The 15,393-nt window shown below is 40.6% G+C and overlaps 1 protein-coding gene and 1 long non-coding RNA gene across 2 annotated transcripts in view; one reads left to right on the forward strand and one right to left on the reverse strand.

Annotated features, from left to right (window-relative positions):
- The window catches only part of LOC146499816 (uncharacterized), a 146,736-nt gene that overhangs the window by 64,810 nt on the left and 66,533 nt on the right, over positions 1-15,393 (forward strand). The gene's annotated exons all lie outside the window — the stretch shown is intronic.
- The window catches only part of sgip1a (SH3GL interacting endocytic adaptor 1a), an 80,981-nt gene that overhangs the window by 55,987 nt on the left and 9,601 nt on the right, over positions 1-15,393 (reverse strand). The window contains exons 2-3 of the mRNA XM_085138545.1: positions 13,280-13,364; positions 8,121-8,165 (exon numbers count right to left, since the gene is read on the reverse strand). Coding sequence (XP_084994671.1) covers positions 8,121-8,165; positions 13,280-13,331 — 97 coding nt within the window. The 5' untranslated portion in view covers positions 13,332-13,364. The remainder of the gene's footprint in view (positions 1-8,120; positions 8,166-13,279; positions 13,365-15,393) is intronic.

The raw sequence follows: 15,393 nt of genomic DNA on the forward strand, positions 1-15,393 counted from the left end.
TAAATGATTCTTGATCATCGATAAAGATAAAACACTTCTGAAACGAGCACAGCCTCTGATTCACCTTCAAACCTTCGCTCAGTAACAACCCAGCCGAGGCCTCTGAGCTACATCCAACCGGCTCTCACCTAAATTCAAAACCACAACACAAACACGCCAGTTGCGTTATCACAAGACCAGGCTGGTTTTATGATGAAACTAGAGTCCCTGATTAAATTAGACCACACGTCTCTGACAGCAAATCACCTACTGCTTTGACAGCAGGTTCCTCTAATCCCTGCGTGGGTCCCGTCAGGCTGAAACCAGCATCTTTAGTCAGTCGGTAACCGTCTGTGATACTTCACGCTTGTTTTTTAATGCGCAGCATCTCAGTTTAAAAGAACCACTACGCTGCCGACTGGGACATAAGATGTAATTATAGCCGGAAAACATTAAATATTAATATTACTGAAAAATTACCAGCTGAATTACACGCAGTGCCTTTCCTTTTTAGCTAGCAAACACACGTCATGTAGTCTCAACAAAAGCCGACTTTAACACGTCAGTCAAAGAAACTGCTTCATTACATCACATGAGAACCTCGACTTCCCCCAGCCGCCGCTCCACGACAAACACGTCTGTTTACCTTGCTCTGAATCTCAGTTATCATTACATTAGCTCATCTATGCGTGTGTGCACGCGATCGGGTGTGTCTGCGCAAACAAAAAAACCAAAAACAAGACAGAATTTGGGCGGGCGCTTGTCTACAATGAATACGGTGCTATGAAAAGTGTGAAGAAGAACAAGCGAATGAATTCGACTGCTGTCACTTCATCTCCTTCCCTCCTGAATTTCTGCCTCTGTGAGTCTTTGTTGTGGGAAAGTTCATTTGGGTCTTTGTCAGAACACAATAGAGCCATTCTGCTGTGACACATTCAACAAAGAGCTTTCCTCTGCGTCTGCCACACTTTGAGGAAGATGCACGCAAACAAACATTGTGATGACCTGACCACACATGCGCAAACATTTGTTTTTCACATCAGCGTTATCTAATGCTGTGCTACATGCACACACACTGTTGTTATTATTAGGAGAAGCCAGTGACTCAGACTTGTCACTTCTCCAGTGTACAAACCAACGTCAGAAGTAGTCGATCACCTCCATACTTTCATACTTTCTTTAGAGAAACATGTTGGAAATCACCAACAGACCCATCCTCTTCTGATTTTGTCTCATTGTGGGCTATTTAATACTAAAATGCATCTTCTTCTTCAATTATATTTATATAGCGCAGTAGATCAAACAATAATCTACATCGACAACAACCTGTCGAGAGCGCTACACTAGATTTTGTGCCTCACTCTCCTGCCAAACATGGATGACAGTAAATTTCTCCCGTTTACCTTCATGCAGCTGTTCATGCAGTTTTTTGTGTCAGTTGGCTGCAAGAAGAAGAAGGAAGATACAATTCTGCATCGATTCCAATGCATCGTTCCACGTGAGTTAATGGTTTGGGCAAATGACACCAGATTACTCCTTTGGGTCTCGAATAGGACCCAGTCCTACTCTTCTAGAGCAAACATGCAGCTACTAGTTTTATCACAATGTCCTTCATGGTTCTGTAACAATATAAATAAAAAGCACATAGTTATTAAAAAAATGCATTTTGAAGTTACATGCAGTTTTATCTCTAATTATTAAAATATGTGAGTCACAGGAATACTTTTGGAGACGTGCTTGTTACAAACCACTCAGTTATTCACATATTCACTGCAGAACCTGATAATTTGCGCAATTATGACATAAGAGACCCCAGATCAGTGACAGACTGCTGGCAACCATGGACACTGACTCCCCCCCTCCTCCATGACACACTGGACAATCTGAAGAGCAGTTTCAGCAACAGGTTCCTTCGACCTCGCCGTCTGAGGCGACGTTACAGGAGCTCGTTCCTTCTGCTGCCATCAGACTCTTTGACTCATCCACACATGTGGAACAGAACTGGTCACACCTCGATGCACCCTGTCACTGTTGTACACCATGACACACACTTGTCCTTTTATATTTATACCTCTCTCTATATTCATCTGTTTATCTTAATATTTCTCTGTCAATATCTGTTTCTACACTCACTTTATATGAGTGCTTGATGTTTGTTGTATATCTGCTGCTATGACAACTCAATTTCCTTCTGGGATTAATAAAGTTTCTCTGATTCTGATATTCACTCATGAATCAACATGTATGCGATGAATGTCAGCTCTTTTGAGTCACTGCAGAGCTTATGCCCTCAAAGTTCAGACACTCGAATACTGTACATCTATACTGTCTTTTTTTTTCTCCTAGTAACACAATCATTAGTAGCGCTGACCAGTACTGACATTTTCCACTATCAAATGAATGCGCAGCCATAGAAACAGGAAACTCAGGTACTGAACTCTTCTCTAATTTGTCACGTTTAAACCTTAAACATCCTCCTAAACCCAACCACAGGCTGAGAGCTGCTCGTTGCCTCCCAGCGATCGTACCTACAGGCAGGGAATCCTCAGAAAAAGAGCGACTACAGAGATGTGAGAGAGTGACTGACGTGTTCTTTATTTCGTATCAGCAACATTCATTTTTTACAGTTTGAACTTTCTCCCAGTAAGATGATAGTGTATGAAATATTTTTTTACATACTGATAAAATATTTACGACATTTATATCACAGACTGTTCCAGCCAAGCCAGGAGCAAAACCCCTCACCATCTCACCTCGGCAGAGAAAATTCAACAGCATCAGTTTAACTGAGCTTGCGTCGCAGAATCCGATCTTTATTATGCAACTTTAAAGGCAACATTTTAAATATAAATATAAATAAATATATTTTATGTCACAAAAGTCTAAAAATACAAAATGCAGACGACAAAAGCACAAGTGACACTGCAAATAAATGATGAATTAAGCAAATAATAATAATGTTTCTTAAATTTTGCTGCTTGTAACCTTAAATAACAAACAGACCAATAAAGAAGTGGAAGCCACCATATGTCTTGAGCTCTCCTTCCTCTGCTGTTCTGCATTCAAATCAAGGGTTTATCCAACTTTCAGCCACACAAGCTCTAAATACGATGCCTCCCTGTGACAGTCTAATTCCAAACGCTGGTAACCAGGATTAAAGCTTCCAACTGTCTGTGACTGACTAAATTGTTCAGTACAAGTTTAGTGTAGTAAATGATTACTGTAACTAAGTGTAGTAAAGATTCTGACAGAATACCAAAAACATACTGATTTTGCTAATCTTCGATCCTTATCGGTCCTCGGACTGCAACATGAACTTATCCCGTATGGTGGTGCCACAGGAAATACCATGCAGTCATTAAAAATAAGTGTTTTTCCATTCTGAACATTGTCATGATCAGAAAATATCACAAGAGTCTGTACAGAGTTAACTCTTGTTTCACCTCTGCCCTAATTGTAAGTGCCTGAAACACAAAATGTTTTGGCTCTAGGGTAGATGAGGAAAAATGTTGGTGCTGTTTGCCTTATAAAGGAAGTTGTGACTCCAGAGTACCGCTCGAGGAAAGGTCGGACACTTCTAATCAGCCCTTTGGTTTTTAACATAAGATGCAACTGATCAGATAGAGAACAACAGATAGGAGCTGATCCCTAATGTAATGCACAGAGCACCAAACACGGACACGGATGCACATACACGTCTGATTTGTAGCTCGTCTCCAAGGCTACAGAAGTTAAGTGTACGTATATACATAGAACCATCAAGATAATCCAAATCTGAACTTCCTTTATTAATTGCTTATAAAGTTATATGCCTCATCTCCAGCTCTCCCCGTCTGATCTTTATCAACCACTACATATTCCTCACAACCCACTGCTCTCACTGGACACGTCCTCTTCTCTCTCTCCCATTTCTTCCCTGGGGGGTGTTTGCCCTCTCACTGTTGGTGAGAGCACCTGAATTAGTAATATTTGAGTATTACTAATTCAAATAAGAAATATGAAAAATACTTCAAATGAAATCCAGTGGGCCTATATTTACCTCAAAGTCTTGCCATACGAAGTATATCTCAGTGTTTAGATCTGTTGTTAGCAGCAAGGTTAAAAACACTAAGCATAATCCGGTCTTTAAGTCTGATGTCATTAGCCGTTTTCTGGGTCCAAACTCCGATTCAGGTCCCAAAAACAAACAAACACTGTGGCATCTCTGAGAGTTACAAACTGTCTAAATTCTTTCATCTTTAATAAAATGATCAGCGTTGCTGCTTTACCAGGTGTAACAATGAAGTTTAACATCCAGGCATCCATGAAAACAGAATTTATTACATTCAGAGTTAGAAGTTAGCAGGAAGTTAGCTCGCTAGCTTCCACCTAAACATGATATAGCATGTTCTGACTGAGAGATTTCTAAAATGTACAGCTCTGCTGTCACTTCCTGTTAGCATGACATAAACACACAAACACAGTGAAGCTGGAGGATGAACGCTAACTTTTTTCCACTCGATAAAAGTTAACGTGAGGGTTCCCAATGATTAGGGACAAATGCAATCGCATGGCAGGATGCTGTAAACGGACCAAACTTCAGTCAGGAGAACAACTGAGATAATCCATCCACAATACGAGGTTAGTCATTAATATACTGCTGCATGGGCTGGGCTGTAGTTACAGCGTAACAGTTTAAAACCTCAGCTTTAAAATGAATAGTGTAATAAAAACAGAGACCAACAGTGATCACTGACTGTTTTTAGGGGCTCCTTCAGATTAAATAGAACAAGATAAAAAGCATTTAAAACACAACAGCCTTAATAAATGCAGAGTAGTTTGGGCCCGGAAGCAGGTTCACACGTCATCATTTAAAGACCGGATACACATGATTTCAATAAACTGTAGCTGGTTCAGCTAAGTAGTATGGCTAGCTTCTATCTTGCAAGGTTGTCCAATGGGGGAACTTTTAAAAACATGTTTGTCGAATAATTAATTTGTGATGGGTGAGAAGACGAGCAGCAAAAATGCAAATGATCACAGTAAGAAGACTAAATGCAATAAATTACTTCACATGTTTTCCTGCTGAAGAGATGATATTTGAAACCACAGGAGAGCAACACTGATGACCTCGCAAGCCAGTTAAGTAGCTCGCTACATCTTTGAATGTAATCATAGAGTCGATTCAAAACCTATAATCAAGAAAAACTGAAGATTACAACCTTTATGAAGCCAGGAATTATTGCAGCCATTTCAAATGAACAAAAAACCTACCAATACTAACATACAGACGTACCTTTTGCTCTCTCTATATATATATACACATACATATATACACATAGTGTACTTCTTTATTATAATTCCAATTTACTCGGGAACAGTTCACTTCACTAATCACCACAAACTGCTTCCTGTGTGGATGTACCTTTAATGTCCTGTGAAAACCATATAAATCCAAATATGGTGACACTGAATGTTCCTGTATCAGTCAAGATTATTGTCCTTGTTCTTAAAATAAACACCTGGTGGATTAGCTATGAAATGTGGTGTCATAAATCTGAAAATAGGGCTACTTATCAAAGTCGTTTTTTTATTGGACAGTAACACTACAAGCATAAAACAGCAAAGTTTAAAACTGGATAAAACGAAACAACGAAGCAAAATAGAACATAAAAATTATTGTAACAGAAACTTAATCCAAAAACATGATATACAGCAGCAAAGCAAACGACATTTACTGCAAACGACTGTTAAAAACTGAAAGTTAAGACTGACCCGGGTGATGTACGGTGCATGCAGAACTAAAGCTACTTTCAGCTGCTCCCTTATGGGTCACCACAGCAGATAACTCTCCATGTCCGCAGAAGGATCTCTTCCCACGATCGAACAGAGGATCTTATTAATAAAACTGAGACACATGCATCTTGTGATGTCTCTTAAACAACACCAGTGAGAAACGGTTTGGTCTATGTTTGAGCTTTTCCAGCCAAGCTGAATAATGACTGCTGCAGCTGATGATGACAAAACAACACTTCAGAACTGGCCTGATTCTGCAACATCCAACAATGAACAGACCACCAAGCTAAGAAAACACACAACATTCTCTAAAAGGTGCAGCGTGACTACCTATCTTAGCAACGGAATCAAAAGTAAGCAGTTTAATGAGACCAATGTATGTGTATTTTAGATTGAGACAGTAGCCATCTCTCAGAACAGCTACGAGGAGCCAACTTTAGCTGCTATTAGCAACACGTTAGCAAACGCCTGTACCTCTCACTCTAGGTTACATTTAAGTAACTACTCATCTTCTACCCTGTATGTTACTCACGGCCAATCATGCAGGCCTTAAAAAGCAGAGCTAACAAGGATTAGCATCCAATTTTAACACCTGACTGTAATCCTGCCCTCACTAGTCCATGGTAAGCCTGTGCTAGCCATGCTGATGGAAGGTAAGTGGTTTATAGATGGTCTGTAGTTTTTGGTTACCCAATAACTTGGCCCAAGAGAGTTATGTGATCTATGACAGGACAATACACTAAAAAAATTAGCTCATCATATTCTAGTTTAGTCCATTAGTGTCCAACTGCCCAGTGTTGTCACTGTGATTCTGCATCCTAGTACGACACTGAACATGGAATCATATTATACTGCTGCGGCCTACAGGAAGCAAAAGCTTACCCAGAGTTACCTTCTTTGTTTCAAAAACAAACGTGACTTCTCTTTAGTTATTTGCGTCTGCATGAGCAGCATGAGCTTATTAGATATCACTGTTAGAGGCCTCGGTGTTACAAGAGAATTGCAGGGTCTGACAGAAAGGGTGGAGCCATGTGGCCATTATATAAATCATAACCTACAACACAGTTCATTGTATAATGACACATGAGACAGTAAGTGACAGTAAGCCTATTCATGACACAGTAGCATGACAATACACAGTTAAGGTCAAGCGATAAGCCATTTGGTCAAATAGCCATTACTTATTTAGCACAATACCTTTAAACACTGAAATTTTCTCTCAAGCTTACAAATCCATCAGAAATCAGGGGCTGGCGTGGTGAGCAGCATATCCCAATGTCCAAATTACTGTAAACGTGTGTGGATTACCTGCCTACAAAGCAAACGTAAAGGACTCAATAGCTGTCACTTATTTTTAAACACTGATAAAGAAACACATAAAAACAGACAGCATGCTAAGATCTGTCCTCATCAGCACTGAGGTAATTCCATCTTGTCGTAAGGTCATCCGACATTAAAACAACGATTTTTCTCGTGCATTTATCCACAATTTTTTGAAATTTTCTACCTTAAGACAATTAAAACGTACACACTTCAAATCTTTTGCATTCAAATCTTGTTGATAGAACACACAACTGGTCACTGAATATATTATATACTGTATTTCCAAACCAAATCCAGGAAATAAAAGACATAAGAAACAGAAGGTTTCGCGTGCCAGCTGCAGAGCTACAGAGATTCATTCCTACATCACCGGCCTGCCCCTAATGATGTCACCAATTAAAGGGACATGACATTAAAACAAAGATGAATTCTCTTTTTCATCACTATGCTTAATCCCACAGAGACGGCTCGGTCCAGCCATCGGCAGGCTCGAATGTACGCGTGCGCTTGCCCGTGCGAACGTAAAAGTGCTGGGTTAAACGGCCGTGTAGTGTGAACGCACGGCAAAGTCATACAGTGCAGTGAGCGTGTGCGTCCGTTTCAGAGCGCACCATACAAAGAAAATTTATACAAGTGAGCCAGCTGGGTACATAAGCCCTCCTGCACAATAAATCCAAATAATCCTTTACGATGGGAAGCGGGAAAAAGGGGGGGCTGGGGGGGTTCTCAGACATATGCGTGCGCACACACACACACACACACACACACACACACACACACACACAAAGGTACACACGCTTCAATTAGCTTCGCCATTGTGCCTCTGTTGTAGATATTCAGTGGCTGTGCCCTTTTCCCAAGAATAACAAGCAAGTCAACAAAATGCGTGTGCTCGAAACAGGACAGCTACTGACATCTCAACCTCAAATACCTCAAACACTTGCTACGAGATGAAGCACACGAGAACAAGGACATTAAGGATTATCCTGAATTACGAAAGAAAAATGGGGTGGCATAAAAAAGACAGAATAAAACGATCTTACCTTCCATCATGGTTGCAGATTTGCATTCCTCAATCTCCAAAGAGCCTGAAATGAAAGGTGGTGTCGTGAGGGGAGGGGGAAGAGAAGAAGCTCCTGGCTACTGAAACACAGTCGAACTGATGGCAGCAGAACAGCTGTGTGCTTGTGGCTAACGCCCTGGCTAACTGTGAACCTCCAACACCCCCAGACGTCGCCTGTCAACTAGCTCAGGAGGGAGAGAGACAGAGAGATAGATAGAGCGAGAGAGAGGAGGGGTGGGGGACAGCTTAGGTGTCGATCAGAGCTGCAGCCATGGATGCTGCTGCTGCTATTGCTGCTGCGGCTCAAACCTTCACAGCCGAGGATGCTGAGAGGTAGGCAAAAAGCAAACTGGAGGAAAAAAATTAAAGAGGCAGGGAAGGGAGAAGGAGGTGGAGAGATTTAGAGGGAGGGTTGTGTGTGTGTGTGTGTTTGGAGGAGGGAGGGGGAGGGGGGTGGCTGAGGCAGTATGCTGAGGTCACAGATGACCTTAGCCAATCCCTGCAGCTCTTTGTGCAGTCACATGGCTTACAGCTTGAATCTCCTGACACTGTCCCCAAAGAGAGGCTACATTAGTAACCTCTCTAACTGTGCGCATTTACATGTTTACATGTCCAAATAGAGCATCCGAGGAAGCAAACAGATATGTGAGGTTTAAATATAGAAGCCACACAAACACAGTAACCACACACACACTTACACAGCTACCCTTCACCCTACCTTATGTCAGTGCAGTGTGTCGAGGTACCCGGGCATGAATCTATTCTTTGGTCACACAGAGAATAATGAGGGTATGAGTAAAGTGACAACCCATGTTGATACAAAAATAAAAACGTGCTCTATATTAAGTCACTACTGCGCAAAACCCTCGCCCTGCGCCGTCCTGCACAGTGCCTAATTCTCTAGTAACTGCCTCCGTGTCCCGCCCTCTTTGGGATATCGGTGCAGTTTCGCTCTGCTCCTCTCCCCGTTCCCTCCCACCTTACCGTCTCTCTGCTAGTCTGTCTCATTTGGCTGCCTTTTTCTGCCTCTGTGCTTTCCCACCGCACTGGGATGAGAATCGACCGGTGCGACGTCACGGCAACGCAGGCTACAGCTGCGGCCAACAAACAGGAAGAGCCGATGACAGACCAGCCTCCGGAGAGGGGTGTGTGCTGGTGTTTGTGTGTGTGTGTGTGTGCGCTGATTAATTTTCTATGAGAGGGTGGAGAGTGAATGGGGGGTGGGGGCAAATGTGACAAATCAAACAGCAAAGTGAGATTTTACTGGGCGAAAAAGGAAGAAAAGAATAACAATGAGCCACAAATGCAGACGCTGGGTAAATTTGTACTCATTAGTCTTTAAGTCTGGAAAAGACGTGTTTACTCATGTTTCATTTCTACTGCTGGCAGAGTCAGGAGCAGCTAAAGAGGGAGTAACAGTAGTAGTGTATCAGTAAATGTAACGGGACTGGTTCTATTATAGTGCTTTTTTACCTCGCTTGAGCACTACACGCCCCATTCACACACTTATTAATAAAACACGGCTCATATGGTAAGAAACCAAACCCATATTAATGGTACATGCTATACACATATATAAGCCTACTGATTTTGACCTGTTCAACCTGCTTCCTCAGGGAGGCGCTATAGGTGCATCAGCCCAAAGACTGACAGACTCAAGAACGGTTTCTTCCCAAAAAAGTCCTACCCCCCAAATCCAAGGACTTCCCTCTTTACACAGACTACACAACTACCATCACCACTGTGCAATACTTCATTCAATAACCACACGTAACACTATTTATTTGCATATTTGTTCATTTTATATATTTATATAGTAGAGGTGGGGAAAAAAATGGATACTGTGTAGCATGGTGATATTTTGTTTGCTAATAATGTATCGATACAGGGACAGCAGAAATCGATATTTTGTTACAAAAAAAGGTTTTTGTGCTCTGACTTCAGAGCATGTTGATTTTTTTTCTGAGCAAGAATCCTGACATTCCTTCACTGTCCAAATGTGTTTAACTTGTTGTATGGCAGCAATAAACATGACAGTTTACTTATTTTAATTTAAGACATGTTTTATTTGAATTAAGTTTAAAACTTTTTTATTTAATGTAAAATTTTATTTTGTTTTAATTTACTTTCAAATTCTTCAGTTGCTGAAGGGGCTGCATAGTTTTCATAAACTGCATAGTTCAGAATAGCTATAACTAGGGATGCAACGATACCAATTTTTTCAAACCGATACTTGGATCTGAGTACTTGCCGATACTGAGTACAAAAAACGATACTTCTACCACACACACACACACACACACACAAATACAATTAATTGGAAGACAGGTTTTATTATATTCCCTGCCGATAAAAAATAAAATCTTAATAAAAATGACCACAAAAAAATTTCAAGTGAAAAATAAGCACTTCTGTTAAATTATCGCAGAGTCTCCACATTGTAATTTAACAAAATATCACTGAACTATTGGCACTGTCTCGAGCTTTCAGAATAATAAATAAACACTTCTGTTTGGAATAAAATAAATACAAATTAGGTTTGAGAATAAAATGAACTTTTAAATTATTGCAAAGTGTCCATAATGTAAACAAACAAACAAAATTATTATTATTAAATAAATAATAAAATATAAAAAATTATAAAATAAATAATAAATAAAATAATAATTGGCCCCCTAGTGGCCAATCTAAAAAACTACAACAGAAATGACAAGCCACCCTCTGATTAATGAAATAAGTTAGTATTGGTTCATGGTATCGGTTAACTTTTACGAGTATGAGTACACACACATTTTACAGTATCGGCCCCGATACCCGATACCAGTATTGGTATCGGTGCATCCCTAGCTATAATTGTACCAGATGGTTGATTCAGTTAAGTTGGACTAGACTGTAATACAAACCGTTCAGTTTGTCAACAATAAAACTGAAATGAGAGAAAGACTGAGTGTGAGACTTTGATATTAGATAAAATGAATATTGATAAAGTTTACCTTTATGTACAGAATCTGAATATCGCAAAATATTTTAAAAAATTGCAATAATATCGTATCGTGGGATGTATGGTGAGTCCCACCTCTATTATATAGTGTTCATATGTATATAGTGCTGCAGAACTGTGTACCCTCCCTCCTTTTCCCACAGGTTTGCACTGAGTAGGAGATGCTCTTCATCTCATTGTTGATGTGTAGTGACAATAAAAGGCATTCTATTCTATAGTTCTATACATACATGTGCATGTATAGAACTATAGAATAATCCAAGACACAAAATACGTGTCGTTATTCTTGTTTGAGCAGAGCCAGCTGGGGAACTTCAGTTCATTAGAATCAGCATTAGCTGAAGCGCTTCAGCAGCTATTCTTCCTGAGGTCATTCTTACACTGCTGTGATATAAAACTACTCTCTCCAAATCTTCCTCTCGCGTTTATAATTTCACGCTTCTTTCTTATTTTCACTGCATTATTGTCTGTCAAGTTGCTTCTATGTTATTCATTATGTCACCTGCCTTCTCCCTCCTTTCATCCTTTTCTTGCTACAGGCTCTTCCGTATCAACCACCACTGATGCCCCCAAGGAGAGGGTCGACACCCTCATCTTACCCCCGGTCCCACTAGCTCTAAAGCTTTGCTAAGTAATCTCTGTGACCTTTGTAATTTTTTCTCCTCCCTGCCTTTATCCATTCATCTTTCTTATCACTTACACCATCCCTTGCTAATTTCCTTCCCCATTGTTCTTCTAGTATCAGCCATGCTCGGTTATGTTTGCCTCAAGACAAACATCTTCTCCTACACTGTCATCTAGTGCCTGCAGAGCATCATGACAGATATTTAACAGTTTGTGCTGGAACTTCGATGCTTCTGAATCAGAAATATGGCCCCATTAACTCACTGTAGTGTAGTACCATTAACATATAGTTCATTTGTTTCCACGAGCAAGCTGGCAATTCAAACAATATTTCTTATTTCTAATACAAGAAAGCCATGTATGATGATTATGCAGCTAATTAGTGCTGCCACAGCAGTTAATGATGATGCCATTTTTGCCCAGTCTTTTTCTTATTGTTGAAGTGAGTCCTGCAGTCCTTCAGATGTTATTCTGGGTTCTTTTGTGACCTCTTGGATGAGTCAATGCACTGTTGGAGATTTTAGTGATCAGGTCTAGGTGTGGCTAGTGAAACTGAACATAGGGCCAGGTAGGTTTGGAGAGCTTTTCCCCCACTTAATAAATGACTCAAATTTATTTACTCAGATTATATTGGTCTAATATTAAAACACTTTTTCATGGTACTGCATCTTCTACAGTTCTTCTATACCAGGAGTGTCCAACTCCAGGCCTCGAGGGCCGGTGTCCTGCAGGTTTTAGATCTCATCCTGAGTCAACACATCTGAATCAATTAGTTCATTACTGGACTTCTGGAGAACTTTACGACACGTTGAGGAGGTCATTTGACCATTTAACTCAGCTGTGTTGGACCCTGCAGGACACCGGCCCTCGAGGCCTGGAGTTGCCTAGCCCTGTTCTATACCTAGCCTCAAATCAGTGCAAACACAACCAATGCTATTGCCTTTGTGCACATGACGTACACATCACATAAGGTTATTTAACTTTTTAATTGCATTGTTAAATTAACAAACCAGTAGACTATGTTACAGTAAAGGCAGATTATCAGCAGGTAATCTAAGGAGACTGTCTTTAATTCTGTAATATCTGATCTCTATTACATTTGGTTTCAAATGTAACCAAAAGGTAGATGATGTATGAACATACAGGAAGTAGAAGAGAATGAGTTCCATGTGTCTGGATAGGAAGGAACTTATGCTGCTCTATTTTCTAGCTTTCCCGTCTCATTTTCTCACACACACACTTTTGAAAAGGGCACACCACACAGCACAGTGAACATGTCGCCACAGTGGATACATAAACAAAAGCATTCATATGTTGTCATGCATCAATACAAGCATGCATTAGCTGATGCAGTATAAAGTCCACTTCGCTGCAGGACCGGTGAGTAAACCGCTTGAGATTCTAAAAATGCAGAAAGTGGTGGGTGACCTTCAAGCCTTACTCTAAGGGTAAGTTGTCGATCCATGCTCAAACTGCTGAGGTGATGTGCTGCTGCAAAAATAAAGGTGTTTTACCTACTGTACCTGCAATGATACGAAACCAGCCGGTGCACAGCTCCTCAGCCATCAGTAGCTCTCTCCATGGACCCCGCTGCTCTCACTCCAGCCAGGCAGAGGGATGAGAAGGAAGACAACGAACATGGACAACGAACATGGACAACGACGGTTCACCGGAAAGAGAAGAGGGAGATGAGGATGAATATTTACCAAAGGCTACCGTACAACTAATAAACGAAGGTCTTTGGAGAACACAAATGTACACTGATGCTGACAACTGCAAGTGTACTCGCGAAGCAATGCACGCAACCTGTGGAGAATAGTAATGGGGCACGGTAGCCTCAGCCTGTGAGTACAGATTTGTCAAGCACTGAAGGTCAACGTGTCCTATGGGAATGGTTTCATCAAATTCTGCCTAAGTTCTGCAGTGCAGAAGACAGCATACGCATCTTAATCATGCAACTGTTTCATCTGCAATTTATTATTGTGATTTCCAACAGGGGAAAGATTCAGCATTTCAAAAATGTCTAAATTAGCCTCTTTAGATTTGAGATACTGAACACTTTGACAGATTCACAGACTAACCAAAACTAATAAACTACAGTTTCGCGTTAAACTATAAAGTACAAACATATATAGATATCAAAGATGTGCAGAGTAAATTTGTCCATCATTCTAAAACATGGCCCCCAAGCTTGATTAGCTACATTTTTTCTCTCTTCCAGTTTAAGTGGATCCAAATTTACATGTGGCAATCTCAGGTGAACTGACAGGTTGAACTTGCTTCAAACTCCAAAAAATGCACATGCTAGTGGTGCCACCTACTGGTCACTTAAACACAGTACTTTATTCTCCATAAAATACCTCTCCGACTCCTCTGTTCCACATCGACTTGCACCTGCGTGGTGTGTGATTAGTCATAAAACATGAGCAGTAACAAGGTAACAAAGTAAGACACAATTATGAAACAATAGATCGACAAAAGGGATGCAGACGTGATCACATGTAGGCTCACACCTACAGTAATAGTTCCAGTAGCAACAGCTGATCACACGAACATCAACAATTTCATTTTAAACGTTATGATTAAAATGGAGGTGACAGCACTGACACACTGCTGCAAAGTCCTGAGCCTTGTAAACTAGAGCAGAGAGGTCTGTTAAGAGTTTGGATAAACAGTGCTGACTACTCAAATATAGGCTACGGGCAAGAAAGCTCTGGCACATTTGGTTTACGTCCCAGATGGCAGCAAGCTGCAGAAGATAGAGAAAATACTTCTTCCTCAACCCTCTTCACCCCATCTATCCTTCCCACCACCCTCTGCACCGTCTCTGCTCTGTATGTGCATCTACCCCTTCCCACTAACAAACACCTACCGCTTCCCTCCCTCTGACCTACTTTCTCGCCACCTTTGCTCATGCCTTTCGCCTGCTGGGTGCAGTATTGCTCTAAATCTGAGTATTTTTCAAAAATGTCTCTGCATCTGCCTGCAGGTCCAAAACTGTCCACACCACCAGCAAAAACCCACAAGAAAAATGCAAATGGGTCATCGCTGCTACTACACGGATAGAGCATAGAGGCTACATTTAGTAGAAAACTGCTGTTCTTTTAGTCAAGCAAGAAACCGCTGGGAGAGGACGGTGAGGCTGAACTGCTTATCATACATCAAATATGTTCTAGTTCTATCGTCAGTGTCCACAGTAAACAAAAATATCAATCCTGCACATGTTGTTCTTTTCTCTGCATCAGCTGGTTCCAGACCATTTATTCATGTTGCACCAGCAGCATCTGCTCTTATACAACTATCATTAGCTTACAGCTTTAAGTGTTTAAGGTATGTGCTAACTAAAAATAAAGACAAGATGATAGTTTATTAAATTTGCATATTAATGAAATTTGCAGATTGTTTCGGTGAAGTTTAATAAACTCCTTGCTTTCTAAAATATAACAGGACACCGGAGTATATTCTCGAGCATCTCACACTTCTGATAATCAGCTGTCTGCTTGACGTTTATTAGCTGTGTAAAAACTATAACTTTAATCTCAGCCAAACCGATTTACTCAGGAACAAATAAAATACTACAAAAAGCCAAACAATAACATTTTAAGTTATCTAAGTGACTTATATATCA

Source organism: Neolamprologus multifasciatus, chromosome 17 (genome assembly GCF_963576455.1).
Source record: "Neolamprologus multifasciatus chromosome 17, fNeoMul1.2, whole genome shotgun sequence".
NCBI lineage: Eukaryota > Metazoa > Chordata > Actinopteri > Cichliformes > Cichlidae > Neolamprologus > Neolamprologus multifasciatus.